The 21425-nt window shown below is 44.5% G+C and overlaps 1 protein-coding gene across 1 annotated transcript; it reads left to right on the forward strand.

Annotated features, from left to right (window-relative positions):
- The first annotated feature begins 11563 nt into the window (after window positions 1-11563).
- LOC121720503 (collagen alpha-6(VI) chain-like) lies at window positions 11564-12664 on the forward strand. The gene is made up of 2 exons (XM_042106696.1): window positions 11564-11902; window positions 12015-12664. Exons 1-2 carry the CDS (start codon window positions 11617-11619, stop codon window positions 12599-12601), a joined length of 873 nt encoding a protein of 290 aa, XP_041962630.1. The 5' UTR covers window positions 11564-11616; the 3' UTR covers window positions 12602-12664.
- Window positions 12665-21425: the final 8761 nt, after the last annotated feature.

Below are 21425 nucleotides of genomic sequence, written 5' to 3' on the forward strand. Positions count from 1 at the left end.
TGCTACTATTTGAGGGCGCAGCCAGCCAGAAGCAGCTCCCCCTATTAAGTCAGGTTCTGCTGAAGGTTTCTTCCTGGAATATGGGAGTTTTTCCTTGCCACAGTTGCCATATGGCGTGCTTGTGGGGGGTAAGAGGGTTAAGGCTGCCAGTCTTATGACGTCATTTTCTATATTTTTGATATGTTGCTGAGTGGATCATAAACAGCCCCAGCAATGAAGAAAAGTGATTGATAATGACTGACTGACTATTATTGTGTTACATGCTTCAAATGTAAAGCACTTTGAGCTGCATTCTGTGTATGAAAGGTGCTATACAAATAAAGCTTATTATTATTATATTATTAATGTTTGTGCTATCTCTCTGATGGATTTTTTTCTGTTTTTCGCAGCCTAACGGCTTCTACACACAGTTGCGTTCCGTCAATGCATGCCAGTGGGTGTTTGATGACTTGAAGTATTAGGGGTTTGCACGGACGTCACGTTCTGGCCGGTAACCATGGCAACCCAGCACGCGCGGCCATATTGGCAATACTCAGTGAATGAAGTACAATGGAGTGTTATGCACTTTGGATATCTTACGTGATTGTAGCCATGTCTAAACAACAGAAAAGCTCATCAAAATGCGTGTAAGATGCAAAGGCATATAGGGCAGGACTTGGACCACAAGAAAAGGCGCGATATTTCGAGAAATTACTGTTTATTGGCAGCGCAGATCCATATGAGTTGGGTGAGGGAGACGAAGTACCAAGTTCAACTACAAGCGCCCCCTTTCCTCTGATAACTTTCATTATTCTCCTTTCTCCCTGGTTTTTTAATAACTTTTGGAAGTCGATACCTACACCAGATGTTTTTCTCAGTCTGACCTATTGGTACAACCTAAAACACAGCAATAATTAACTGTCTCCACACTTCATTGGTAGACTTCCGAGGGCCCTGACATTTAAAACGAGACATTGAGAACTTTGAAAAAGCACTGGTAGTTTACTTACAAGACGATTTATACAGACAGTATCTTCTCCTTTTAAATGTCAGGGCCCTTGGAAGTCTACCAATGAAGTGTGGAGATACATTGAGCCTCGTAAATGGGTGTAAAACAGTGATTTATTTGCATGGCTAGCCCGATGCCGAAGCACCACTACTGAAAAAGCTGTTGGTAGCATCGGCTAACTAGCGCCAGATTTTGGAGTGCAGGGGACAAGTCGAGATGGGCTATGAGACATACGTTCACACTCGGTATCATGTTTCAATACACTTTAGGTCAATATCACACCGGAATTCTCCTTTAAGAGCTGTGTGAGAGAAACTCTTGTGGAGTCTCTCTCCACAAACTCTGGAGCGGGCTGTGACTTCTTAAGTTCACCAGGAGGTGTGGGCTGTGTGCATGCAGATGTGTGTGTGTGTAATTTGAGGAAAAACAGTGCAACTGGGAATGATTGTGAAACTGACTGCTTCAGGGCTTTATCACCAGATTTATGGCATGAAGGGAGACATCTCTCTCTCTCTCTCTCTCTCTCTCTCTCCCTTAATGGAACACAAACATGATGATGTCTCGCTTATGACATTGATTAAACAGAATTTCTGAAGTAACCTGTGGGTACAGAGGGTTATTTTCGAATAATCAGTCCACCTACACTGAAGAATGACAAGCCTTAGGCATGAACGATGCCCCTTGTATTAATGGACAAGGGTTGTCAAATATATTTAGCAACCAAGTTCTACCTCACCTGCTCAAATAAAATGGATTTTAAAAAGGTCTTTGAGGCATCTTCCATATGGACATTTCATGCTCTAAGCATAACGTGAACTACAGTATGATGCTCACTTTAACATAAAAAAGACTAATGACAGTATGTCTCATAGCCTACTGATTTTATCCAGCTGTTTAAGACCAAGAGGCAACAAAGCTCTGTATGCTACTCAGTAATGTGGAATATACAGTAGGCAGTGCTAAAAAGAGCAGTCAGATTAGTTCTAATTTAATGTCGTTCTGTAGTCTAGACTCGATGAACAGGAGAACTTTAAATTAACTGTATATTTACAGGTGTATGCTCACACTGGTTCGGGATCAATATGCTTAATTTATTAGGTTTCAATATGCATAATTTATTGAGTTCCTCTGAAACCACACAGCTAAGATATTGGAGTTTGGGTTTAGAACTGAGTAACGATGCCTTGCAAAAAGCAGCGTGATTCCCTTATAGCCTACCTTGTTACCAGATATCTAGATATGGGAAGGGTGTAAGTAAGCGCTGCTTTCTTCACATCCAGCTCTTCTGAATTTCTCAGGCTCTTGGGAGCGAGAACTATCAGTATACCAGTCAATGTAAGTATGTTAAACTGTAGCCAATTTACGCACGCTGCTTTTGGTGTCGATGTTGCAAAATAGCAAAAGTAGTTCTGGAGGTAGGCTAAACGTGACTTAACGTGCAATTACATTAATGTTAGTGTATAGGTCCAGATGGCTCATATCTGGAGGATTGCCAGTTCCCAACACACAAGGCTGAAAGGGTGTGTGTTTTTTTTCACTATTTTCCAGTCAAAACAGTCTTTACTGCTGTTTTGGGGATGTGTATTTCTTTCACAAAGGTTAGCTACAGTATAAAGGAAATGTGTGGTTTGGTGGAGAAGTGGTAATGTCACTGCCTGACAGTTGGTTGCTTGCATTTATTCCATGTTGCTTGCGGTTGATTTGGATTAAAGTGTCTGCTTTGATCATTTTGACCTTACACTGTACCTACCACGCCTGATTGGGATACAAAGCAGTTGTTTCTTTGCTTTGTTATTCATATTTGGCTTATGGCAAAAGCACAGTAAGTATTTCCTTGCAGATGTCAGTGTCATTATTCGACGGCGAGAAATAACACCTTGTGAGCTTAGAATTATATGGTTCTATCTCCACTTTTGGTCGAAATTGAGTTTGACATAATCTGATCCATTAGATGGTTAATGCATGTGTGATGTTATTTTTGTATCAAAAATATTTTTTAGTCAGTTATTAATAAAATAAAAAGGTTCCATCTCACAAAACATAAACCGAGTTGGGATTATAGGTTCTATCTCCAGTAGATTCAATATCCAATGAAAACTCTGAATGAACACAGACGGACCAATCAAATCCCACCTCTTAGCTCTGTAGCCTGGACACAGAGCTAAGGGCTGGACACTAGCCTGCTCTGGACATCTGAAGCCGGCGATGGCGACCAAAATTAAATGTACAGACACCAATAGAAGAGATCGGTAAGTTGAAGCACATAGAGCTGGTATACTTAGCTAGCTAATGTAAACCAGCTTGTTTGCCAAGGTAGCTAGCTAGCTAGCTTAGCATTAGCGAACATTAGCATTAGCGAACATTAGCTTGCTTGTATGTGTGTGCTGCACCAAAGAGGAAATAAACAGAGAAGGGAGACATCAGTACAGATCCCAACTCACAAACAAACAATTAACATTTAAGCAATAACCTAAATCATATGGCTATATAAGGTACAACTAAACAATACTTGACATCCCAAATCAACCAGCATCATCCCATCTCTCACATGGGACTCAAACACAAGCACATTGAACCAACAAACAAAGACCTTAACTTTACACAATATGGGCTGGCAGAGCTAACTCATAAACATCACAAAAGTCAAAGTGAAGGTCATTAAATGATAACTTACGTTAACTCAAAAGACGCACACCACACAGGACACACTGGAGTGCTGGGTTGATGAACAAAAGAGTGAATGCAGGGCGAGCAAACAATTTATCTAGTCTGAGCCCCTGCTCTGGAGCTACGGGGTTTCCCAGCAGGTAAACTGGGCGTGGTTTGGTGACAGCCATAGAATCCTGCAATTTCTTTGCAGCACTTTCTTCTCCAAGGACTTTGTGCCGGTTAAAAATGAAATGTACATTAAAGAATAAGAAACGATATATTAATAATAAACATATATATAAACTTAGGGAGTCTTTTCATAGCCGCCCCGGAATTGGAGTCAATTCCTCCCGGAAAAAGACTCAGTCATCAGTCAGCTCAGGAAGTATCATCAGACGTGACACTGGTCTGGTGTAAGTCTGACTGCCGACTTGGACATCAGCGGATCGGACACGCCCATCTCTACCGGCCGTGACAGCTGTGACACGCCCTGTCGGCCAAGAGGCCCGAGGCAGTTGTGGGTCAAGAATCAGAACAGTCCTCCCTACTTCCAGATTCTGGACTTCCTTCAGCCACTTTCCTCTGGGTTGTAGGTTAGGCAAGTAGTCACGAATGAACCGCGTCCAGAAGTGGTCAGCCAACATCTGGCTATGACGCCACTTTCTTTGCCCAAGGAGCTTACCGTTGGCAAACATGGCTTGTGGTAGAGAGGCATCCCGCCGCCAAATCAGGAGCAAATTGGGAGTGACCGGATCAGGATCAGCGGCGTTTGAGGAAAGATAGCCTAGAGGCTTTGAATTCATGATGCCTTCTACCTCGATCAAAACAGTTTGGAGGACAGCTTCGGAAGTGGTTTGCTTTCCCAGAATCACTCGCAAGGCAGTCTTTATTGATCGGATTTCACGCTCCCAGTGTGGAGCCCCTGGTGGATTGAAGTTGAATGAAATCTGTTGATTGGCCAAGTGTTCCTGAAGCTTGGGTTCCATCGCTTGGAAGCATTCCCTCAGCTCTCTGTCCCCGGCGCGGAAGTTCGTTCCTCTATCTGCCCAGATCTCAACGGGCTGGCCACGACGTGATATGAAACGACGGAGAGCTAGGAGAAAGGCATCAACATCCAGACTTCCCAGCAGGTCAAGATGCAAGCAACGAGTAGTTAAGCACTTAAAGATGATTCCCCATCGCTTCTCTGTTCTACGGCCATGGTGGATGATAAAAGGTCTGAAGCAGTCTACACCAGTGGACCAGAATGGTGGTTTGAAAAGACGCAGCCTCGCTGGTGGTAGATCGGCCATTTTTGGCACTTCAGGAGAGGATTTCCATCTTTGACACTCCCTACAGCTGTGCTGATGTTTACGGATGGCTGGTCTTCCTCCTACGATCCAATACCTGCGTCTCAATTCTCCAAAGACCCTTTCTGGGCCCGGATGCAGCAGGGACTCATCATAGTCCTTAATGATGAGCTGTGTAGTTGGATGCTTCGGGTCCAGGATAATTGGGTGAATAACGTCGGGATCCAGGTCCTGGGCTTGACGTAACCTTCCTCCTACTCTCATCAGCCCAACATCTGCAGCTTTCTTCAATTCAGTGCTGTCTGCGGGTGGTGATGAGTGGGCAACATCAGGTGCAACAGGCCAGCAATTTTCAGGCTTCTGCAGGAAGAGTGGCCCCGTCGTCCAGCAGTTGGGTTGAGCCAAGTCACACAGTTTCTTGCCTCGGGTCAGGGCATCTGCTGGGTTGTTTGGACTGTCAACGTACCTCCAGTCATCAGAGTCTGTGAGTTCCTGGATCTCTGCGATCCGGGTGCCGACAAAAACCTTGTAGTGGCATGACTCGGATTTCAACCAAGTCAGCACTGTGGTGGAATCGCTCCAAAGGATGGTTCGGGCCAAGGGTAAGGAGAGTTCACACCTCAAGGTAGTGGCTAACTGTGCCCCTAATAAGGCAGCACTCAATTCGAGTCGGGGCATCGACAACTGTCTCTTTGGTGACACTCGGGAGCGGGCCATGATGAAGGCCACGTGAATGTGATTCTGGTCGTCATGGACACGTAAGTAAGCCACAGTGCCATAGGCCCATTCTGCAGCATCACAGAAGACATGAAGCTCTCGGCACACATCCGACTGGTCAGCACAAGGGGGCACATAACAGCGAGGCAGTCTGATGCTTGGGAGGACAGACAGTTCACTTTCCCACTTCAGCCACTGATCAGCCAGTTCGGATGGAGTGATGGGGTCATCCCAGCCTTGTTTGGTTTTCCACAAATCCTGTACCAGCACTTTGGCCCGGGTGGAATAAGGTAAGATGTATCCTAATGGATCATACTGACTGGCCAGAGTGCGGTACAGGATTTGTGGACAACACACACGAGGAGATCGGTTTGGCTGATCGATGTACAGTGTGTCTTCGGCACAGGGTGCACGGACGAGCACATTGAGAATGTCTGCCGTAGCAGAGTTGCCAGGGCTTTGTGAGCTGGTGGAGAGTTGATGTGCGATGCCATGCAGGATGGCAAGATGCCACGATTCAAACAGTGCTCAACGAAACTGTCCCGGTAGTGAAGGGGGAGCTTGGTAAGTAGTCTGTCGACATGAGAGCCACACCGCAACTCACTTCCACCTGCACCGTCCACTGATCGCAGCATGCCGATCAATGAATGTAATGAAAGAGCAAAGTCCTGGAATGCATTGCTATCTCCTAATCTAAAAGGTGGTGAATGGAGGATACTGGCTATTTCACTTTGTACCAACTGCCGTGGCTGGCCATACTTTGCCTTAAGGGCAGCAAGAGCAGATGTGTAGGGAGTTGAGGCGTGCATATAAGACTTGGCTAGCTTGTACGCACTGGGCAGCCTCAAGTGGTCCATGAGGACCTGGAACTTGTATTGTTCAGAGAGGTGAGCGTGGATGTCTAACAGGTTCTCCAACGCCATATTAAGCAGAACAAAGTCACTCTCCTTTCCACTCTCAAAATAAGGCAGTCTTGACTTTGGGATGCCAAAAGCTGTGGCCACTAACAGCTCCATGATGCTGGCAGAGCCCCGGTTAGAAGGCTCACTGGTATGGAGTGATTGACACAGAGATGGCAGGGTTTCGGTGCAACACAAGCAGTTTATTTTGATTTCCCATTTAGTTCTTTGTTCTTCACTGGGTTTTGTATGTGTGTGCTGCACCAAAGAGGAAATAAACAGAGAAGGGAGAAATCAGTACAGATCCCAACTCACAAACAAACAATTAACATTTAAACAATAAACTAAATCATATGGCTATATAAGGTACAACTAAACAATACTTGACATCCCAAATCAACCAGCATCATCCCATCGCTAGCCTTTTTAAACTAGCTAGATTATTGGTGTCTTAATGACTGCAGCCTAACACAATGCCTATTTCTAACTTACTCCCCTTCCATAAATGCAAGTTAACTAGCTTTTTAAGATTGCTAGATTATTGGATATTGATAAAAGTTGCCCCATTTATATCAGGATGATAATTAAATAGTTTTTTGTTACAGAAATGATGATAGTGGTGGAAGTCCTCCAAAGGGAGTGGGAGCGGCAAAGAGGACAGTATCTAGTGGTGGGTACTTCTATAGATGGGTGGAATTTCTGTTGTATTTACCGTGCCTTTGTAAAATACCCAAACTATGTTATCAGTGTCATAAAACAAAATAATAAACTGACACATTATTATAATATTGGATCATGTAATAATAAATAATCTTTAGCTTCTCTTGGCTACTGCGGGGGTTATGTTTTTGCAGGTTTGATGGGCAGTGATGCTCGAGTTGCACAGATGTTTTCAGACACTACTATGTAGGCAAACATGCCACTGGCAGTGTGTACACTAAGATGGCTATCTTTTGCAAACCATGTTGATGGCTACCATGGTCTGTCATCAGTTTAAGTAACTTCTTTACACAAAGTCATTGTCTTTTACATGTTATTTATTTCAGGCTTTCAGAAACACTGTGAACATGGCAAAGACTTATATTCTTTTTGGTGCCATGATCACAGCATCTTGTTTTCTCCTGAGTGCATCACAAAGCACAGGTAAATGTATCTCCGAAACAATACAGATGTCCTATGATTATCAGGAACTTTCTGACACTTTCTGGTAACAATTTGAGTATGACAACTGTCAATCGGATTGCTTTTCTTTCACTGATGAGAATGAATCTTTCTCCCAGAATGCACACAGGAGGCTGTGGCTGATATTGTCTTCCTGGTTGATGGCTCCTGGAGTAGTGGGTCACAGAACTTCCAGCGTATCCGGGAGTTCCTCCACAGTCTGGTAGCCAGCTTTGATGTGGCTCCAGATCATGTCCGCATTGGCCTGGCGCAATACAGCAACACTCCCCGCACAGAGTTTAACCTTAACACCTATCAGAATAAACAAGAGATTCTCGAGTACATTGACAAGCTGCCATACCAGGGTGGCGGTACAAAGACTGGCAAGGGACTGGACTTCATTCTGAAGGAGCACTTTGTGCAAAGAGCAGGAAGCCGTGCCGGAGAGAATGTGCCCCAGATTGCTGTGGTCATCACAGATGGCCAGTCACAGGACAACGTTGAACCACATGCCAAGGACCTGAAGAATCAGGGCATCACCATTTACACAATCGGCATCAAAGATGCGAACGATGAGCAGCTAAAGGAGATTGCCACCGAGCCCCATGACCAGCATGTGTACAGCGTCTCTGACTTCAGCGCTCTTCAGGGCATCTCTCAGAACATCGTCCAGGTGCTGTGCACCACCGTGGAGGAGGCCAAACGGCAGACCACACAGGTTTCTACAGGTAGTGCAATTAACTTAATTATTAGACAGACACCAGCATTTGAAGCATTTTGAAGGTAAATATTCATTTATTCATCTTTTTATAATTTCAGATAGATAGATACTTTATTGATCCTCAAGGGGAAATTCAGAAAAGATTGTCATCAGGCAACCGTTGCTGACATTGTGTTCCTTGTGGATGGCTCGAGTAGCATTGGAGTGGATAGCTTTAATCAGACGAAGCAATTCCTTCAATCATTTGTGAGTGGACTTACTGTAGCATCAGACAAAGTGCGCATAGGCCTAGCACAGTTCACTGATGACACGTACCAGGAGTTCCTGCTGAAGGATCATGACAACGTCAGAGATGTACTTAATCAAATTGCCCAGCTCCAGTTCCATCAAGGAGGAACTTGTTTGGGAAAGGGCCTCACCTTCCTTCAGAATAAGTACTTTATCCCGGAAGGAGGCAGCCGAGCTAACGTCCCAAAGATTGCCATTGTGATCACAAACGGCGAATCCTCTGATTACGTGGCAGGACCAGCCCTAATATTGCGGAGATTGGGGATTGTCATCTACGCCATTGGTGTTGGCAACTATGATGCCAAACAGCTGCAATCTGTTGCCAACAAACCTAGTGAGCGTTTCTTGGTAGGCATCAACAACTACCAGGAGCTGCAGAACGTAATAGACAGTATGCAGAAATCAGTTTGCACCGCTGTGAATGTCCAAGCAGAGGGTAAAGTTTATTATTTTCTTAAAGGGACACCAGGCAACGTTTTCGTGTTAATTAATCATCTTCGTAAGTCGGTATATGGTTAAATGACTCATTACGGGGCGAATGAAGACTCTCTCGCCCGCCCCTACTGCCTGTAGGAAGAATATCCCACTTGCAAGTTCGGTGTATCCTACCCGCCGACCGAAGCAGGATCAGTTTACAGCACAGAGGCAGGCTAACGAAACGCTATATTGTTGCAAACGTGTGTATAATGGCAGAGCCGGCGAAGAAGCAGCAAAAACCCTTCAACCCTTGAAGACGCAAAGAAAAGGAAAAGAGCTTCAGACCGAGCGAGGGGGAGTTTCGTAGAGAAAAAGCATCAGGCTTGCCTGGTGTCCCTTTAATGCTTTGACACCTACAGATCAATTTGGTCTCGATATTAGCAACATTAAAAATATACATTATTTAATATTAATACATCTTTAATACATGTTCTAATATTAAAACATCATTCTCTCCTTCTCTGTCTAATGTATGATTTTATCGAATTGGATTATTAAGTCCTCTCTTTTATAACTTGTTTCAGATCTAACACCAAGATATGCTGATATTTTCTTTCTTGTGGACAGTTCGGCTCAGTCACAGATTCAGGTCATAAAACAAATGCTTATTCGACTTTCCAACCAACTCAGCATAAACATTGACGGCAATCGTATGGGCCTGACTCAGTTTGGTGATACTGTCAAAGTGGATTTCAAGATGAACCAGTTCACCGCAAGATCTGATATCGTGGACTATTTGAAAAAATGGAGATTAAGGGGAAGTCGGACGCGTAACACTGGAGAGGCAATAACCTATGCCCACCATAATTTTTTCAATTCGGAGTATGGAGCCCGTGGATTTAAACCCTATTTGGTGCTCATAACATCAGGGAAATCAGATGACAATGTGATCAAAGCATCACGAGTTATTAAAGAACAAGGCGTGACTGTACTTACTGTTGGGCTTGGCCAAGCTGACCGAGTGGAGCTTCAGACCATTGCAACAGACCCTTATATCTATTTTGGACAATCAACTCATCAGACGATAACAGACATCAGGGCTGCTGTTGACAAGACTGCTGATGCCACTGTTAAAACTGGCAAGTAGTGTTAAAATGTATTTATGATGATTTATTTGTCTGAAATATACACTCCAGTTTTACCATATATTGTAAAGAAATCACAAAACAAAGTTGTACTTCACAGACACAAACTTTGCTCTCTCTGTGGATCACTACTTAAATATTATGTTAGCAGTTAGCAGTCTCTGCTGGCTAATATTAGTATTGCATTCACCAACAAACCCAAACCCTTTTTAGTACATTAATTAAGACGTTGGTTTCTATAACTGAATTGTTTGTTTATTATATCTGGCTTTACATGCATTGTTTACTTTTTCATTTAATGCCATCTTGCCATCTGTGTTTCAGAGTGTACAACAGCCAAAGTAGCAGACATTGTGTTCATAGTAGATGAATCCAGCAGCATTAATAATGCTTCAGTACACAACTTCCAGCTGATGTGGGCATTCATGTCAAGAATTCTCAAAGACCTTGATATCAGCTCAAAGGGTGTGAGGGTGGGCTTAGCCACTTACAGCGATGACCCTCATCCCGAGTTCTACTTGAACACATATGATAATAAAATTGATATTTTGCAGAGCATAAAGCTGCTACCATACCATGGGGGCAATACATACACAGGGAAAGCTCTGACATTTGCAACGAACAACATGTTTACCAAGGAGAGGGGCAGCCGGCGTGACAGTGGTGTGCAACAGATTGCTGTAATAATCACAGACGGTGTGTCTCACGATAACGTCAGTGGTCCAGCTCTGAAATTGCGTGATTTAGGAGTTAAAGTCTATGCAGTGGGTATTAAAAATGCATCTATGAATGAACTGCGAGAGATAGCCACCGACCCAGTTAGGAACTATGTGGTATTCATTGATGATTTTGTGAAACTTAAGTCAATGGAAGCAAATCTGGCAAAAAGAATTTGCCGTGAAATTACGAAACCACCCCCACCACCACCAATGAAACAAGGTCAGTGTCTACAGCAGTGCTTGAAAGTGATACATTTATGACATGAAATAAAATGTAAATAGTCCCAGGGTTGTGTATTTTTATAGTAATTATGTTCTGTGTGTTTTTTGTCTTGTAAACTGTGTCAGAGGAAGCAGAGGAAGCAGATTTATTTTTTTTGATTGACTACTCATCCAGCATTCCCTATGAGGATTTTGGCCGAATGAAAAAGTTTGTTTTGGAATTCATACGGATGTTTCCTATTGGACCAGACCAGGTACGTGTTGGTCTGGCAAAGTTCTCAACCAGACCTAACCTGGAGTTCAACCTGGCCGATTACACAGACAAAAAGTCTTTGGAGAAGGCTGTGGATGCTATCAAACAAACTGGAGGTGACACTTATACAGGTGCCGCTTTAAATTTTATGAGCCCGTATTTTGAGGAGGCTGAAAAGAGTCGTGGTGATAAGGTACCCAGGTACCTCATTGTAATAACAGATGGGGAGTCACAGGACAATGAAGTTGTGAAAAGGGCAGCAGAGAGATTACGCCAACAGGGCATCACCATTTATGCCATTGGGGTGAAGGATGCCAATAACGACGAGCTGCTGGACATTTGCGGTGATCCGAAGAGGAGGTTCTTCGTCAATAACTTTCATGCACTTAGACCAGTCAAGGATGATATTGTGACAGACATATTCTCTCAAACAGGTGAACAAAATGTGTTTTTATGATTGAAGTGTATGACTTGACATAAATATTTTCAAACTGTGTTCTGTGCACTGTGAATTGGTTTGCCCAAGCTTTGATTTCTCCCATGCAGCATGCAAGGAAATGCTGGCTGATGTCATATTTCTGGTGGACAGTTCTGGAAGCATTCACCCTGCAGACTTCCTCAAGATGAAGGCTTTCATCAACAACACAATTACGCGGTCGGTCATTGGGCCAGACTCTGTGCGCATGGGGTTGCTGCAGTTCAGCACCGTCCAGAAGGAGGAGTTTTCTCTTGACAGCCCCCAAACCCAAACTGACCTTGTGCAGAAAGTGAACTCCATGCAGCAACTGGGTGGGAGAACTCTGACTGGTCAAGCTCTCAGCTTTACCTCCCAGTACTTTGACACCTCAAGGGGCGGGTGCCTCAATGTCCCAAAGATCCTGATCGTCATCACAGATGGTGAAGCCCAAGATGCCGTTAAGTTGCCTGCGCAGGCTCTGAGGGACAAAAATATTGTCATCTACTCCATTAGTGTGGACGGCGCCAATATAACCCAGCTGAATGAAATCAGTGGCATCACAGACAGGGTGTATACAGAGAGAGACTTTGATGGCCTCCAGGTTTTGGAGGATAAGATCTTCTATAAGATCTGTCATCCTGACACTAGTAAGTGGTTGCAGTCCCCAGTGAGATGACCAATGCTTGAATTTTTTTTTTTCAAAAAAGAAAGAGCACCTGAACATTTCTCTATTCTCTATTATTTTTCCTGTCCTTTCTTCTTTTCTTCATTGTTATCGAATTAATGACAAAAGTAAAACGTTTTCCCATACATGAATTAAGGCAAGACTGAAAGAAAACAATGACTTTAATCCTTTTGGACAAGTATTAGGATTAATCCAAGAAACTGTCCACAGAAGAGTTTTGTCCATTGACATTGTTGTTATACAAAATATTCTTTTGTGCAATAGGGCTGCAGAATTATTTCAATCGCAATTGTAATTGCAATATGAACCAACTCAATTACCTAAACGCAATACAAATAGTCATGCACAGTTAATCTTGTCACATATGTATTACTTTTATATTCATGTCATCCACCTTGACTGTGCCACTTCTGGTTGGTGGGTGTGTATAGTGAAGGGTACAGAAATTCTGATTGGTGAGCTTTACAGTCGGTCAGGGGGTTCTGTGCTTCTTGTGCACTGGTCGTGCTCACGAATCAGGGGTGTCAAAAATTAGAGACATTTGGAATATTGAACTGAATCAGATCATTCACATTCAAAAATCATATCGCAAATCGTAATTGCAATATGTCAGAAAAATCGCAAGTAGAAATTTTCCCCAAATCGTGCTGCCCTAGTACATTACCATGCAATCGTATTCTCAAGTAATACTTTTTCACACACACAGACACAATATCTCGCATGCACACACACACAATTCGCCTTATTCACCCGGCAGCCAGAACGAGGCTAAAGGGTACACTTGCCATTACACCTAAGTCCGTCCATTTGAAATTCGGGTGCCACGGCCCTAATTGACACATTGGAATTTCACATTTCATCCTTAGCCATTTTTGGAAGCCCATAACGTCTGTTCTAATAAACGTTCTGGAAACTGGTGTGGTAGTTCATTGTAGCCTGTACTACACAATTCTGGAGGCAGAATTAACATTCCTTCCTGTTTGGGTGAGAGGTGGGTCACCAAAGTCCTAAAAAATGTTGCATGTGTGAAAAAAGTTTTTTTTTTTTTTTTCCGTCATCTACTTCCTGAATTTTTGGTCAACAATACCCGAGACACCGAACCACCGGGGCACATGAAATTTGGTGGGTATGTAGCCCCACTAGACTTTTATGGAAAAATGTAGTTTCGTCCCCAGGGGCCACTCCCCCCCCCCCCCCCCTGGGCTGGGCCCCCCGAATCGCAAAAAAAACAGTTACAAGGATACAAGGAAGATTATTGTCACATGCATATAGTTACTGGAAGTAAGAAATGCAGTGAAATTATGTCTGGTGTCAGCCTATTTGTGCATTAATGGGGGGGGGGTAAAAAGTGCAGTAGAAGAGGGGTTTAGTAGATTAAGTGGCAAGGGCTGCATAAAAAAGGTGGGGGAGGATTGGGATTGGGTGGGGGGCACCAACAAGGAGCACCCAAGAGCAACAGGGGCAAGGAAAAACTCCCTTACCAAGGAAGAAACCTTGGGCAGATCCACGGCTCATGGGGCTAACCCAACTGCCAGGGGTCTTGGTGTGTGTGTTGGGGGGATGACAGGGGAGATGGGATAGTGTGCTGTGTATGTGGGGAGAGGGCAGTGTGCAATATGTGTGTTGGAGAAGCTTCCTCATGAGACAATGTGCTGTGTATTTGGGGGGGGGGGGGGGGGCAGTGTGCTGTAAGTATGTTGGGGATGTGTGTTGGAGAAGCTTCCTGATGAAATAATGTGCTGTGTATGTGGGGGGGGGGGGGGGGGGGCAGGGACTTACTATTGCAAGCAGAGTACTGTATGTAATGTATGTGAGTGATGACAGTGAAGATGTGTGTGTGTGTGTGTAGTGTGTGTGTGGGTAGGTGGGGGCAGTGTGCTGTAAGTATGTAGAGGATGTGTGTTGGAGAAGATCCTGAAGACAATGTGCTGTGTATGTGGGGGGGGGGCAGTGTGCAGCAAGTATGTAGAGGAGGCTTACTGTAGCAAGCAGTGTGCTGTATGTATGTGAAGTGATGACAGTGATGATGTACGGTAAGTGTGTATGTTGGGGATGGGGGGGCAGAAAGGCTAGGCAATCAAGGACATGGGTAGATGGAGGAGAAATCAAAAATAATAAATAAAAAGTTCTATGGAGATGTGCAAAAGTTGGAGAAAGTCAGATATGTGTGTGTGTGTGTGTGTGTGTGTGTTTTGACTTGTGATGAAATAAGAAAATAAATAAAGGTCTGTAGCATAGGGAGAGGGATGTAAAAGTCTTGTAGGTGTGTGTGTGTGTGTGTGGGGGGGGGGGGGGGGGTCATGAGTGCTGAGGAGTGAATGAGTGCAAAGTCAGTATAGTGTGAGTTCAGAGTTCGGATGGCCTGGGGAGTCTCTCAGTTCTGGCTTTGTGACTACATAGGCGTCTTCTTGATTTCAGTGGTAGGAATAATCCATTGTTAGGATGAGAAGAGTCCTTCAGAATCTTTTGGGCTCTTAGGAGTACTCTTCTGGAATAGATATCTTGTAGAGCAGGGAGTTGAGTTCTTATAGTACGTTCAGCTGAGCGCACTACTCTCTGCAGAGTACTACAATCTCTAACTGTGGAGTTCCCATACCAGGTGATGATGCTACCAGTTAGAACACTCTCAACCGCTGAAGTGTAGAAGGCCTTCATGATGGATGTAGAAACTTTGAATTTCCTTAGCTGACGAAGGGAGTCGTTGTCTGGACTTCTTCAGAACATATTGAGTGTTAACAGTCCATGTTAAGTCTTCAGTAATGTGGACACCAAGGTATTTAAAACTTGTGACTCTCTCTAAAGGTTGCCCGCTGATCATTAGTGGGGTGTAACTGTAGTTCTGCTGCTGCCTTCTGTAATTCACTACCATTTCCTTGGTTTTATTGATATTCAGTGTCAAGCTGTTAACACCACTGTGCCTCCTCATCAACCTGATCCAAGTACAGCTGTTCATTGTTGTTACTAATCAGGCCCAAGATGGACTTTTGTTTTTCGGTACTGGAACAATAACAGACTGCTTGAGGCAAGTAGGAACTGTCTCTTGAGCCAATGATGTGTTAAAGATATAAGTGAACACAGGAGCTAACTGAGCAGCGCAGGATTTCAAAACCCTGTTAGAAATTCCATCCGGTCCAGCAGCTTTTCTACAATTAACCCTCCTAAAGGCATTGCTCACATCGACCTCAGAGACACAGAAAGGTGCATCCTCATTTGCTTCACATGCTGCAGCTAGTGCAAGATAGTCTGTGTTTTTCATGTCAAAGCGAGCATAAAAAGCATTAAGTTCATCAGGGAGGGCTTTACTCACATTCATCATAGGAGGGGACTTTCTTTCAAAGCCAGTGATGGTTCGGAGTCCTTTCCACACTCGTGCTAGATCACCCTCCAAGAAATCAGCTTCAACTTTGTCTCTATAGCGCCGCTTAGCATCTTTAATAGCTCTACGTAAACTATAAGATGCTGCTTTGTAATCCGTCATATCCCCTGAAATAAGCCCAGCATTATAGGTCATGGTGCGTGTCTTTAATGCCGTTCTCACTTCTCTATCCATCCATGGCTTCTGGTTAGGGAAGCTTCGGATCTTTACAGTTGGGATGATGGAATCAGTTAGCATATTGATGTAACTCAATGATACTTCCGTAAACTCATTTATGTCAGCAGAGTTAGTCTTGAACATCTCCCAGTTAACGTTGCTAAGGGCGTCCTGTAGCCTGGCTTCCGATTGGTCAGTCCAGCGCTTGACCTCCTTCGTCACTGGGGGGTCCGTCTGACTTCTCTGTTTGTACATAGGCAGTAGGCATGATCTGATTTTCCGAAAGCTGGTAGAGACTTAGCTTTGTAACTGTTCTTGAACTGTGTGTAGCAGTGATCCAGTGTGTTGTCATCACGTGTAAGGAAGTGAATGTGTTGAATAAATTCAGGCATGGACCGGTTCAGATGTACTTGATTGAAATCAATAAACCACAATAAGCGCAGCTTCAGGGTGCGTGTGTTGTTGTCTATTTAACACTTCTTGCAATTCTGAAACCGCAGCATCTGTGTTGGCTTGTGGAGGAATGTGGAGGCCTATCAGCTCTATTCCTCAATCTGTTACGGGCCCCGGCTCGTTTTCCTCTGTGTTTTTTCCTTCTGCGCCGAGATGCGTCTCCATGGTTCCCTGATTCATCTCGGAGAATCAGTCGGCCAGGTAGAATCGTCGATTAAAACATCCCGAAACAAAAAGGCAATTCATTTCCGATGTTTCTGAGTGTAACGGCATCATACGTAATCAGTGCAGTGGAAAAGTGCAAAAAATTAGGGGTTAATGAAAGGTAAAAGAGTAAATATAAGCACAAATTAGGCGGAGCAACCAAAAAGGCGTCCGAACGCGGCATGGCAACCTTATACTGTATGTGGGGCCAAGATAACCACGGGTCTTTATCCAAGCATGCCTACAGTATATTTACAGTTAAAACAATTATTAAAAGGTTCTAATCATCTGTAAATGTGACAAAGTACCTAGTTGTCATAGACATTCTCTGACTTACAAATGTCAACACACTTTCTTTTTATTGAAATTTAGTGTATTCTCTTGTCTTTCAGATGTTGAAAAATGACTAGAGGATTTAGCCTTTTTGTGACTTTATTTTCATACCATAGTGAAAAAGAAAGTCATGAACTATTTCTGAAAGTTCACAGACACTCTGATTAACCCTTTAGGCGCTAGAGGTTTTTTTTCGAAACGTTCGATTTTGACATCTTCATTTCAAAAGGCTATATCTTAAAAGTGATAAGAGATAGAGACTTTCTGTAAATTAGAGAAATATTAAGGATGACCCAAAGTTTATGTAGAGATTAAATGTTTATATCTAATTTGCATATTATGACGTCATATGGTGGCGGCCATCTTGGATTATAGAATTTTCATGAAAAGTTGCATGTTTGAATGATAAAATGCACCACTTCTTTTTCCCCAAAATGTCCCTCACCTTCTGTATTGCTATATTGGACAATACTGAATGCTCAGGTAAATAGTAAGTAGTAAACAAACTGTATAAATCATTACTAATAAATGGCAGAAACAAACCAAATGCATGTAGCGGTAGGCTGGCCTTTTGCTGTAGAGATTTTCCATTTACTACATACAGTAGGCACTCTGATTCAATGTATGGGGCACATATATATTATTCAGATGACACACAAACACAAGTAGACAAGACCTGTTTAGTTCAAAAGCTCACTTGCCACGGCAAGGCACAGATCAGGAGTGAGATGACGAGACAAGACAAGAGACAATGTTAGTATTTGTTTTCTTTTTGTTGTTTTTGTTGATGTTTTTTTTTTTTTTTTTTCTTAGCTGACAAAGACACACACATCACAAGGACATGAACACACAAAAAAGAACACATGTCCTAAATGGTCAGGGAAATAGATAATCAACAGTGTAAATCATTACTAATAAATGGCTGACAATTTTTTTTTTATGTAGCAGGCCTTTTGCTGTAGAGATAATGACTATCCATATCCATATCCTATCCATACAGTGCCGGCATTCCCATCATCTTGTGATAGACTATGCATGGCCTAATGGCTCTCCTGCCCTGTGTCACCACCTCTGCTCCTGTTGCGAGCAGCATGGCCAGATCTGCCTCGCGCTCGCGTCGAGTGGAGAGAATTTGCGCAGCTCGGACTAGGCCTACTGTCACTCTCATTGCGACTCCCCACACTGCCTCTACGTTCCCCCCTAACTGTCCTATGAGCACTTCGACCTCATCTAACATACCCAGTGGCATTAGACAAAGGCTCCACCACGTTACTGTCGCCGCGATAGCGGAGAGGCACACGTTCAGAAGACAGAAGCTAGCGCTATGGATATTAGGCTACCTCCAGCCTCGTTCGCCACACCACTAACACCCTGCTAACTTCCCGATGAACACTCCGAACCCGTGAAACATTATTCCCACCAGTGATATTGGGCAAACGATTCAACGTTTGTGCTTGGTGTAAGCTAAACTATGGAGTAAACTCTCACTTTGTCCAGCTGCATCATTGCAAGGCAGGGACGCATCTGAAGCCTCACTAAACGAATCACCGTCATTTTCTGAAGGCAGATATTCAAAGTTAGCTTTATTGTCAATTTCTTCACATGTTCCAGACATACAAAGAGATCGAAATTACGTTTCTCACTATCCCACGGTGAAGACAAGACATATTTTACCAATTAAGTCCACAGACAAACATAACATTCAAGTAAACAAAAAAGTAAGTAAATAAGAGGGCACATATAATAATGAAAAAAAATAAGAGCAGCAAAATTTGGTTGAAATTGTGCATAGACAGTCAATAAAATACTAGTGCAAAGTCAGGCCAATAAAAGGCTTGGGTAGTTCTGTTTGACCTAAGTAAGAAAGAAAGTGACATAGTGGTGCAAGTTATGTAAGAGCAGCAGAAGTGTTGTGTTTTCAGGACAACAACAACAAGTTGTAAAGTGTACAAGTGTGCAAGTGTGCAAGTGGAGTAGTGCACGCGGCCATTGTGGGTCCAATGTCCAGGATGTTATGTAGCTGAGGGTGGAGGGGGGAGAGGAGGGAGAGAGTTCAGCATCCTTACAGCTTGGTGTATGAAGCTGTTGGTGAGTCTGGTAGTGCGGGAGCGCAGGCTTCTGTACCTCTTCCCAGAGGGCAGTAGATCGAACAGATTGTGAGCGGGGTGACTTGCATCACTCACAATTTTGGTCGCCTTGCGGGTGAGGTGGGTGGTGTAAATGTCCTTCAGGGAGGGGAGTGAAGCACCAATAATCCTTCCAGCTGTGTTCACTATGCGCTGCAGGGCTTTCCTGTTGTATTCAGTGCAGCTTCCGCCCCACACAGCGATACAGCTGGAGAGGATGCTCTCAATGGTGCCTCGGTAGAATGTGGTCATGATGGCTGGTGGAGCACTTGCTCGCCTGAGTTTCCGCAGGAAGTACAGGCGGCGCTGAGCTCTCTTCGCCAGTGATGCAGTGTTGGTGGTCCAGGAGAGGTCTTCGCTGATGTGCACCCCCAGGAATTTGGTGCTGCTCGCTCTCCCCACCACAGCACCGTCGATGGTCAGTGGCAGGTGTTGGGTGTGACCTCTCCGGAAGTCAACAACAATCTCTTTGGTCTTGCTGACGTTCAGCAGGAGGTTGTTGTCCCTGCACCACGTGGTCAGATGGTCGACCTCCAACCTGTATTGAGTCTCGTCGCCCTTGGTGATGAGACCCACCAGAGTTGTGTCGTCAGCAAATTTCACTATGTGATTGTTGCTGTAGGTTGCAGTGCAGTCATGCGTCAGCAGGGTGAAGAGCAGCGGACTGAGCACGCAGCCTTGGGGGGCCCCTGTGCTCAGTGTGATGCTGCTTGAGGTATTGTTGCCAACACGTACTACTTGAGGCCTCTGACAGAGGAAGTCCAGTAGCCAGTTGCAGAGGTAGGTACTGAGTCCCAGTTTGTCAAGTTTGCAGATGAGTTGTTGTGGTATTATGGTGTTGAATGCAGAACTGAAGTCTATAAACAGCAATCTCACATATGAGTCTCTTTTTTCCAGGTGGGTGAGGGCTGGGTGGAGGGCAGAGCAGATTGCATCCTCTGTAGACCGCTTGGCTCGGTATGCAAACTGGAAGGGGTCCAGGGTGGGGGGGAGAATGGATTTGATATGTGACATGACAAGCCGCTCAAAGCACTTCATGATGATGGGTGTCAGTGCCACAGGGCGGTAGTCATTGAAGCAGGATGGAGCAGTTTTCTTCGGCACAGGTATGATGGTGGCAGCTTTGAAACATGATGGGACGATGGCTTGCTTCAGGGAAGTGTTAAGATGTCTGTGAAGACATCCTTAAGCTCCCCTGCGCAGTCCTTCAGCGCACGACCTGGGATATTGTCTGGACCTGTTGCCTTACGGGTGTTGATAGCAGCAAGTGTCCTCTTCACGCTGTCGGCAGAGAGGCACAGGGGCTGCTCATGTAGAGGGGGATGGGTCTTCTGTGGGCAGGTGCTGTTTTGTGCTTCAAAGCGAGCAAAGAAGCGGTTCAGGTTGTTGAGCAGAGGGATGTTGCTCTCACAGCTCTGTGGCGCGGGCTTGTAGTCCGTGAGGGCCTGAATGCCCTGCCATAGGCTTTGTGCGTTCCTGCTGTCTTTGAAGTGGGTGGTTATCTTGTGAGTGTATTCCTTTTTTGCTTCCTTGATGCCACGGGACAGGTTGGCTCTCGCTGTTCTCATGCCAGCTTCATCCCCAGCTCTGTAGGCTTTGTCTCTGGCCCTCAGCAGCCTGAGGACATCCCCTGTCAGCCATGGCTTCCAGTTAGCCCGAGTGATGATGTCTTTTGTGTGGGTCACATCATCGATGCACTTGGTGATGTAAGAGGTTACAGTGTCTGTATACTCCTCTATGTCTGTCCGGTTGTTGTAAGTGGCTGCCTGCTTAAACATTTCCCAGTCTGTTGTGTCAAAGCAGTCTTGAAGAGCATCGGAGGCTCCCTCAGGCCACACTTTTACCTGCTTACGAACCGGTTTGTTCGCTTTTACCCTTTGTCTGTATGCGGGCATTAGCATAACAGTTATATGGTCTGAAAGTCCAATGTGGGGGAGGGGGGTGGCTTTGTATGCTCCTTTGTGTGTAGTGTAGACCAGGTCCAGGATGTTATCTCCTCTTGTTGGAAAATCAACATGCTGGTGTAGCTTTGGAAGTACAGTTTTAAGATCAGCATGGTTAAAATCTCCAGTGAAGATGGTGAAACCGTCTGGGTGTGCCGTCTGTTGTTCACTGACAGCCTGGTACAGTTCACTGAGAGCCGCGTTCTTATCGCTGTTGTTGTTGG

This window comes from Alosa sapidissima, chromosome 10, assembly GCF_018492685.1.
Source record: "Alosa sapidissima isolate fAloSap1 chromosome 10, fAloSap1.pri, whole genome shotgun sequence".
Taxonomy (NCBI): Eukaryota; Metazoa; Chordata; class Actinopteri; order Clupeiformes; family Clupeidae; genus Alosa; species Alosa sapidissima.